Source organism: Nicotiana tabacum, chromosome 20, assembly GCF_000715075.1.
Source record: "Nicotiana tabacum cultivar K326 chromosome 20, ASM71507v2, whole genome shotgun sequence".
Lineage (NCBI taxonomy): Eukaryota > Viridiplantae > Streptophyta > Magnoliopsida > Solanales > Solanaceae > Nicotiana > Nicotiana tabacum.
Window position 1 is genome coordinate 75372470 of NC_134099.1, and position 8115 is coordinate 75380584.

At 41.6% G+C, this 8115-nt stretch overlaps 1 protein-coding gene across 1 annotated transcript; it reads left to right on the forward strand.

The window, feature by feature from the left end:
* The first annotated feature begins 5817 nt into the window (after positions 1 to 5817).
* Positions 5818 to 7562, forward strand: LOC142174421 (uncharacterized). Its single transcript, XM_075240213.1, has 3 exons — positions 5818 to 6011; positions 6290 to 6446; positions 6867 to 7562. Exons 1-3 carry the CDS (start codon positions 5818 to 5820, stop codon positions 7560 to 7562), a joined length of 1047 nt encoding a protein of 348 aa, XP_075096314.1.
* The last annotated feature ends 553 nt before the right edge of the window (positions 7563 to 8115 follow it).

Here is an 8115-nt window from a genome sequence, read left to right on the forward strand (position 1 = left end):
TGAAGAGGAAAAACATCTATAGGCAGGTCATCATAGCTCCAAGTCTTAGTACTCCCCTAAAGGGGGGAATACGGAATAATAAAGGAAGAATGCGAAAAAAAATGAGAAAGGGATGAGGTAGCACTTATCCAAATGTTACAGATATGCTATGATTTTAGAACGTTATGTAAGCACAACATCAAAAAAACGAAGTAAGGGTTCCTGCCCGGGATGTTATTGATAGATAAGGAGCTAGTACGTGAGGTAAGTTAAGACAAGGAAATTACTCGGGAAAGATTACGTGGAATATGGATATGAGAATGGGCCGACGAGTAGTTAGTAGTTGATTCAGGAAGAGCCTAGTCATGACTAGGCAAGAAGTTGCAGACAAATCAACAGATCATGCAAGATAAAGGTAGTGAACCCCAACATGCAGAATACAGCCTTGTAGTAATGTCATTATGATAATTTAGATATATTCAAATAGGAATCATGGTAGTTAAAGGTACCGTATAAGTGTTATGGGGATAAAAGAAAGTACCACCGAGAAGGCAGTCAAAATATCAGTTCAAAAACAACCCTACAAGCATAAGGGCACGAAGGTAAGCAACTACGGATGATTATAGGAAAGGAAGGGCATCAAGAGGTCCGTAATAAGCTCACAGCTTTACGGGAGTCAAGGGTTCTCCCTAAGAACTACAACGAAAGACTAGCTGAGGAAACAAGGAAGAAAGCTTCAACCTAAGCACCACGACCTAAAGAGGAAATGGTCATGTAACAACATTATACGCACTCCAAAGGAAAGTGTCACCTATCGTGACTAATGAACGAGAAGCAAAATTGAAAGTAATATTCGAGATCATATGAGTTGCATGAAAACTCTGGCATGTGTGGGAACTAAGATAGCTTAAGCCTACATAGAGGTTGATCAGAGGGAAGAGGAAACTAAAGAATGACATCAACTAAGTAATCAGGAGTCTATTATTGGACCCAGAAAATTAGAAACATCATGATCGAGACCATTGCAGGATCTTGATATGTCGGAGAATTTCGGCACATTTCACTACTAATTGCTTAGATTTTAGCTTGTTTTAATGCAATTATCTCTGTTACTTATGTAGTTTTGTTGTTTCTACAGTACATAAGGACTGAGAACCCAAGAACATGGAAATGGAAGCAAAAATATAAGAAAAGAGTAAAATGTAGCAGAAATGCTGGTCTGCGATACACTATGCGATTGCAGATCAGACATGCGAGCTGCAGAATGCACGTCAAATCGCAGACAAAAGCAGAGATCTAGGTTAAATCTCATGTCAAGAATGCTGTCCATTATGCAACCGCAGAACTAACATGCGAGCCGCAGAGTGAACCGCAAAACCAACTATGAAGGTCACTGAAGGACGAAGATGAGATGCAAAATGCGATCGCAATTCTGCAATGCGATCCGCATAATTGGAATGCGAAGAAGACCTATAAACTAGGGTTCCAGTCTGCGATGAGGATGTTCAATATGTGGACCGCATACGTGCTCTGCGACAAGAATGCGATCGCATATCAGACCTAAAAGGGCATTTTTGTCCGTTTTCTGTCCCAATTTTGAGTCCACTATAAATAGTTTTATGATGTCTTTGTGGGCTCATCTTGTCTAGTCTTTGAACCACATTCCAAGACATTAATATTCCTCACTTTTTGAAGCTTTTGGGTGAAGATTCTCTACTTTATAAGCTTTTATGACATTAAATACTCTTTGGTTTTTGTATTGTAGTATGAGTAGCTAACTTTAATACTAAGGTTGTGGACCCTAAATGGGTGTTATGCTAATGGGTGTTTAACATTGAATATATATATAATGGTTGGTTGATATTTATTTACTTCTCATTCTTCATTTATTGTTGGTGGTTGCAAATATTAACAAGTGCCATTAAATTCTTGCTTTGCTTTGGAAAATGGGTTAGAATTTGGTAGAAGTAAATATCAATGACTCAAGGCTTTAAACCTTGTTTAATAGAATCGCTTAGGAATAAGTGGGTTTTACTTGGCATATATTGATGGTTCTAAATTGCAACTCTTTTATATTTGGGAAAATTATAAAGAGGAAATACTACTCAACTATTGGGAAATATGGGGTAGTCACTTAGACATCATTTGCATATCAAAAGAACCTTCCATTAGAAATATATCATATTAACACCGATAAGCATTACACTCCATTAAAGGGGACACAACCTTGGTTTCATTAATCCAGTTAATTACTCTATAAATATTCCAATTAGTTGATACTTCCAAACAAACTCAATTCATACTCTTGTTACTATAAAACCATTCTCTTGTTACTGTTAACCGAATAGAGATACGACTTTAGTTGAGCAACACACTATAAGAGTAACCTTTTCACACCTATTCCCTATGGGAGTCGACCCCAACCTTGTTGGGTTATTATATTTGACACCGACCACCTTACACTATTCATTAAAGTGTAATTTGAGCGTATCAAATTTTGGCGTCGTTGCCGGGGAATACGGTTTTGAAATTACTATTTAGTATGTACTTTACTTAACGTCTATTTCTATTCCATCACACTTTGCTTGCTTTGCTTGGTGTTGATAGGAAAACATGTCTGAATATGGTGATGATGCGGAGACAGAAATGGGAGAGAATCCTTTCGCAGACATCGAGGAGTACATTGAGGATACTAACGCCATTGTACCGCCAGTTGTTGGAGCTGCAACATTTAAAGTGGAACATGGTCTAATTCTGATGCTCAAGGCAGAAGGATTTTTCAGAAACTCCACAGATGATGATCCAACATAACACCTTAGGAATTTCTTAGGTGTGTGTGTAATGCACAAACAAAACAATGTCTCTGACGATGCCCTGAGGTTGAGTGCTTCAAGTATTCTCTAGCTGGGGATGCGAGGAAATGGCTCCAGAATCTGCCACCCAACTCTATCCATTCTTGGCCCGAACTTGTCCGGGCATTTTTGTCCAAGTGGTTCCCGCAGAGCAAAAAGTCTGAGTTGCGGGATAAGATTTTCTTCTTCAAGCAGATACAGGGAGAGCAGTTGCATGAGGCATGGGATCGCTTCAAATTATACTTGGTGAGGTCTCCAAACCATGGTTTTCCGGATTCCATGTTGTTGGAAAACTTTTATATGGGTTTGGATCCATGAACCAAGTCATCGCCAAGAATGCAGCTGACAGATCTTTCATGGACAAATCATTTGCAAGAGTGACACAAATCCTAGACAAAATGGCAAAGCACAACCAAGCATGGCATTCAGAGGATACTACCGGAGGAATCTCATATGGCTCTCCTTCCTTGAGTAACTTAATCAAGGAAAATCAAGAGAGGTATCAAGTGATTGTCGGACTTGCAACAAATGTAAATGTGCTGACAAAGATGTTTACCGAGAATTAGACAAAGAAAGTGAATGCAGTGGAAGATGTCCAACCCATTTTAGATGAAAATTTTGAGGAAGCAAATTATATCAACAACCCTCAAGGAGGGTATCAAAGGCAACCCTACCATGGTCAAAGGCAACAAAGCCAGTGGAGGCCAAACTCGCAAGGCCAAGGCAACCAACAATGGAGAAATGATCAAGGTAACTCGCATCAAGGAAATTGGAACAACAACAACAACTTTGCAAACCGGAGCTCCAACCCGTATGTTCCCCCAAAAGGTCATTATAAAAATCAAGGGTCGTCAAGTGAGTAAAAGTTAGAAAGCATGCTTGAAAGAGTATTGCAAAACCAAGAAAAGTCTGACGCGTCCATGAGAAACATGACCGAAGTTGTTGGCTCTCACACCGCATCTATCCAAAAGTTATAGAAGCAGATAAGAGACCTTTCAAGAGAGCAAAACCCAAATCAAAAAGGGCAACTTCCTAGTGATACCATTGTGAACCCAAAGAGTGGTGGAAGTGGCTCAACTTCTCACGTCATGGAAATAACTACAAGAAGTGGGAAGGTTTACAAGGTGACATTGAGCAAGAGGTTGTTGGGGAAGAAGCTGGACAAGAAGTTGAAGCAGAAGAGCAACGGGTTGTTGAAGTTGAAAGGGTGCCGGAAAAAGAGAAGGTGCAAGAAGTGAACCAAGAAAGGGTGAAGGAAAAGGAGAAGGAGACATCAAAAGCTCCACCTCCTATTCCTAGACCTCCTCAGCCTTTTCCTCAAAGACCTATTAGAAGGGTTGATGATAGCAAGCTTGAGAAATTCTATTATATTCTAAAGCAATTGTCGATGAACATTCCATTCTTGGAGGCTTTTCAAGAAATGCAGGGGTTTTCCAAATATTTGAAGGATTTGATCACCAAAAATAGGACCACAAAGAATGAGGTGGTAAACATGACTCACCGGGTTAGCTCTATTATTGCCACAAGCCATGTCCAAAAGAAAGAGGACCCGAGAGAATTTACTCTTCCATGCACTATCGGGGAGCATGACTTTGCAAAAGCCCTTTGTGACAATGGGTCTAGCATCAACTTGATGCCACTTGCCATCTACAAGCAAGCGGGATTAGGGATGCCGAGGCCAACAAGAATGAGGTTACAAATGGCCGATCGATCTATTAAGCGACCGGTAGGAATTGTTGATGATGTGATTGTGAAAGTTAGAAAATTCCATTTGCCCACCGACTTTGTAATTCTTGACTGTGCTGTTGATAAAGAGATCCCTATCATCTTGGGGAGATCATTCCTAGCCACGGGAAGAGCACTCATAGATTCGGAGCGAAATGAAATTAAGTTTCGGGTGAATGATGAAGAAGTCACATTTCAAGCGAGCAAGGGTATGAGATTACCCAATGAGTATGAGAGCATTTCAGTGATAGATGTGGTTGATGAGGTTGAAGATGTCGTCGAGTTGAAAATGGAAGAACAATGCCTTGGTGAGGTATTGGCGGCTATCTTGGTAAACTTTGATGGTGAGGACATGGATGGGTACATGGAGTCGGTAAATGCATTGGAGGGTCTTGGATCCTATACTTACACTCCGGAAAAGCTTTCTCTTGACTTGGATAATAGGGCCACACCTCCTGCCAAGCCATCAATCATTGAGCCACCACAACTAGAGCTCAAGCCTCTCCCGCCGCACTTAAGGTATAGATTTCTTGGCTCTAATGATACTTTACCTGTAATCGTTTCGTTTTTGCTAAATGATGTGCAGGTAAACCAATTGTTGGAAGTCTTGAAAGAACATAGGCAAGCCTAAGGCACACTAAGTGCTATGGGAGTCAGTAGCTGGCTGAGTACTGGAGGGGTCACCCTCGGATGTGGAAGATGGGACCGATGAGAGCTCGGTTTGAGGAGTGACCTTTCCTAATGGAGCAATGCTCCAGCCACTTTCCAAAGGTGTATGATGTTCATCTTCTCCGACATGGTTAAGGACTTTCTTGAAGTCTTCATGGATGATTTCTCGTTGGTTGGTGATTCGTTTGAGCACTGTCTTAACAATGTTAGACAAGTGCTTAAGCGATGCGAAGGGACAAACCTTGCGCTAAAGTGGGAGAAATGTCACTTTATGGTTGACGAAGGCATTGTGCTTGGGCACAAAATTTTAAAGCATGGTATTGAAGTAGACCGGGAAAAGATTGAGATTATTTCTAAGCTTCCTCCACCGACCTCCGTGAAAGGTGTTAGAAGTTTTCTAGGGCATGCCTGGTTTTACAGGTGCTTCAACAAGGACTTCTCCAAGATTGCTAACTCCATGTGCAAACTCCTAGAAAAAGATGCCAAGTTTGTGTTTGATGAGAACTGTCTTAAAGCTTTTGAGGAGTTATAGCAAAGGCTCACCACGGCACCCATTATTCTCACGCCCGATTGGTCACTTCCTTTCGAGCTCATGTGTGACGCCAGTGGTGTAGCCATTGGAGCAATGCTTGGCCAATGTCACAACAAAGTTCTCCACCCGGTGTACTATGCAAGTAAAACTCTCAATGAGGCACAAATGAACTACATGGTAACTGAGCAAGAGCTTCTTGCTATTGTGTATGCTTTTGACAAATTCCGAGCTTATTTGTTGGGGTCCAAGTGGTGGTATACATTGATCATGCGGCTCTTCGATATCTCATGGAAAAGAAGGATGCAAAGCCTCGATTAATTCGATAGGTCTTGTTGTTGCAAGAATTTGACTTCGAAGTCAAAGATCACAAGGGAACTCAAAATCAAGTGGCGGATCATATGTCAAGGCTTCAGGAAGCAGGGAGACCATAGGGAGATCTTGAAATCAACGATGCATTCCTTGATGAGCACATATTGGCATTATCTATAACTTTTTCTCCTTGGTATGTCGATATTGCTAACTGCTTGGTTAGTGACCTTATCCTGGACGGATTGGAATCTTATCAAAGAAAGAAGTTTTTGAGAGACTGCCGGCAATACTATTGGGAGGAACCATACTTGTTCCGTGTTTGTGCTGACAATATTATCAGAAGGTGTGTTCCCGAAGAAGAGGTTATGTCAATTCTCAAGGTATGACATGACTCATCGGTTGGGGGTCATCATGGAGGAAATCGGACGGCGGCTAAAGTTCTTGAATGTGGGTATTATTGGCCTTCCATATACCATGATGCCAATCAAATGGTCAAGGCTTGCGACCAATGTCAACGACAAAGTTCAATCTCTAAGAGGCATGAAATGCCAATGCACTTTGTGATGAAGATAGAGATCTTTGACATGTGGGGAATCGACTTCATTGGCCCCTTTGTAAGTTCTTACGGGATGAAATACATCTTGGTAGCTGTGGACTATGTGTCCAAATGGGTTGAAGTAGTTGCCTTACCAAACAATGAGGCAAGGAGTGTGACCGCCTTCTTGAAGAAAAACATATTCACTCAGTTTGGCACTCCTAGAGCCATCCTTAGTGACGGTGGATCTCATTTTTGTAACAAGGCATTCTCGGGGCTGCTTGAGAAGTATGGCGTAAAGCACAAGGTGGCCACACCTTATCATCCGCAGTCAAGTGGTCAAGTTAAGGTTTCCAACCGGGAGATCAAGAGCATTCTAGCAAAAAATGTGAACGCAAATAGGACCGACTGGTCAAGGAAGCTAGATGATACATTGTGGGCATACCGCATGGCCTACAAAACCCCTATTAGTAATTCTCCTTATCGGCTAGTCTTTGGTAAAGCATGTCATCTACCCGTGGAATTGGAACACAAAGCTATGTGGGCGTTGAAAAGGCTGAACTTAGATTGGGCTGAAGCTGCAAATTTGAGGTTAACACAACTCAATGAAATGGAGGAATTCCGGTTCCATGCTTATGAAAGTGCAGCTATGTACAAAGAACGGATGAAGTTTGTCCATGACAAGAAGATCTTGAAAAGAGAGTTCAAGATGGGTGATTTGGTCTTGCTCTTTAACTCAAGGCTCAAATTGTTTCCGGGCAAGCTTAAATCAAAATGGTCTGGTCCATTCAAAGTGGTCAATGCCTCTCCTTATGGAGCTGTGGAATTAGAATCAACAGATGGGTCCCGGACATTCAAGGTAAATGGCCAATGCATCAAGCACTACTTGGGCACTGATGGAGAAAAACATTTGGTGGAGCAGCTAGCTCTCAAAGATGGTCCATGCCCGACCATTGAGTGAAACCAAAGGAATATCAACTTCATCGTGTCGTGGCGTTAAATCAAGCGCTTCATGGGAGGCAACCCATGTGTGGTAACACTCTTTTGTTCTATGAATTTTTAGTGTTTGATAGATAAATTTATTTGAGCAATTTAAAGTGTGTGTTAGAGTGCAGGGGGTTCAAAAGATCACAACAATTGGTACGAATGCATAAAAAGTGGAAGAAAAACCACTAGGTTAATTCTGCTGCACAAATGCAGTCGCATTTTAGCTATGCGGACCGCACTCTGACCGCAAACCTAAGCAGAGATTTGGGTTAAAATTGTGGTTGAAAATGCGGTGAGGTGGTGCATTATGCGGTTCACATTTAATTTATGCGACCGCATTTTGCACCGCATTTGCCTCCCTTCAGCTTGGTCCTTAACCTCATCGCATAACACACATGCGGTCGCACTGTGTGTTATACAGTGTCCTATCCATCGCAGAATCGATAAGGTAAGTCCGCATAACCCTCTCGTCTCTCACTCACTTAAAACAAAACAAAAAAACGAAAAAAAAAGGGAAGAACACGAAC

Bases quoted from the DNA above. Each gene is read 5' to 3' on its own strand.
- LOC142174421 (XM_075240213.1), top strand. From the start codon at position 5,818: ATGTGTGACGCCAGTGGTGTAGCCATTGGAGCAATGCTTGGCCAATGT. The intron at 6,012-6,289 runs GTATACATTGAT...CTGCTTGGTTAG, and splicing joins TTGTTGGGGTCCAAGTGGTG to TGACCTTATCCTGGACGGAT. The intron at 6,447-6,866 runs GTATGACATGAC...TTTTGTAACAAG, and splicing joins AGGTTATGTCAATTCTCAAG to GCATTCTCGGGGCTGCTTGA.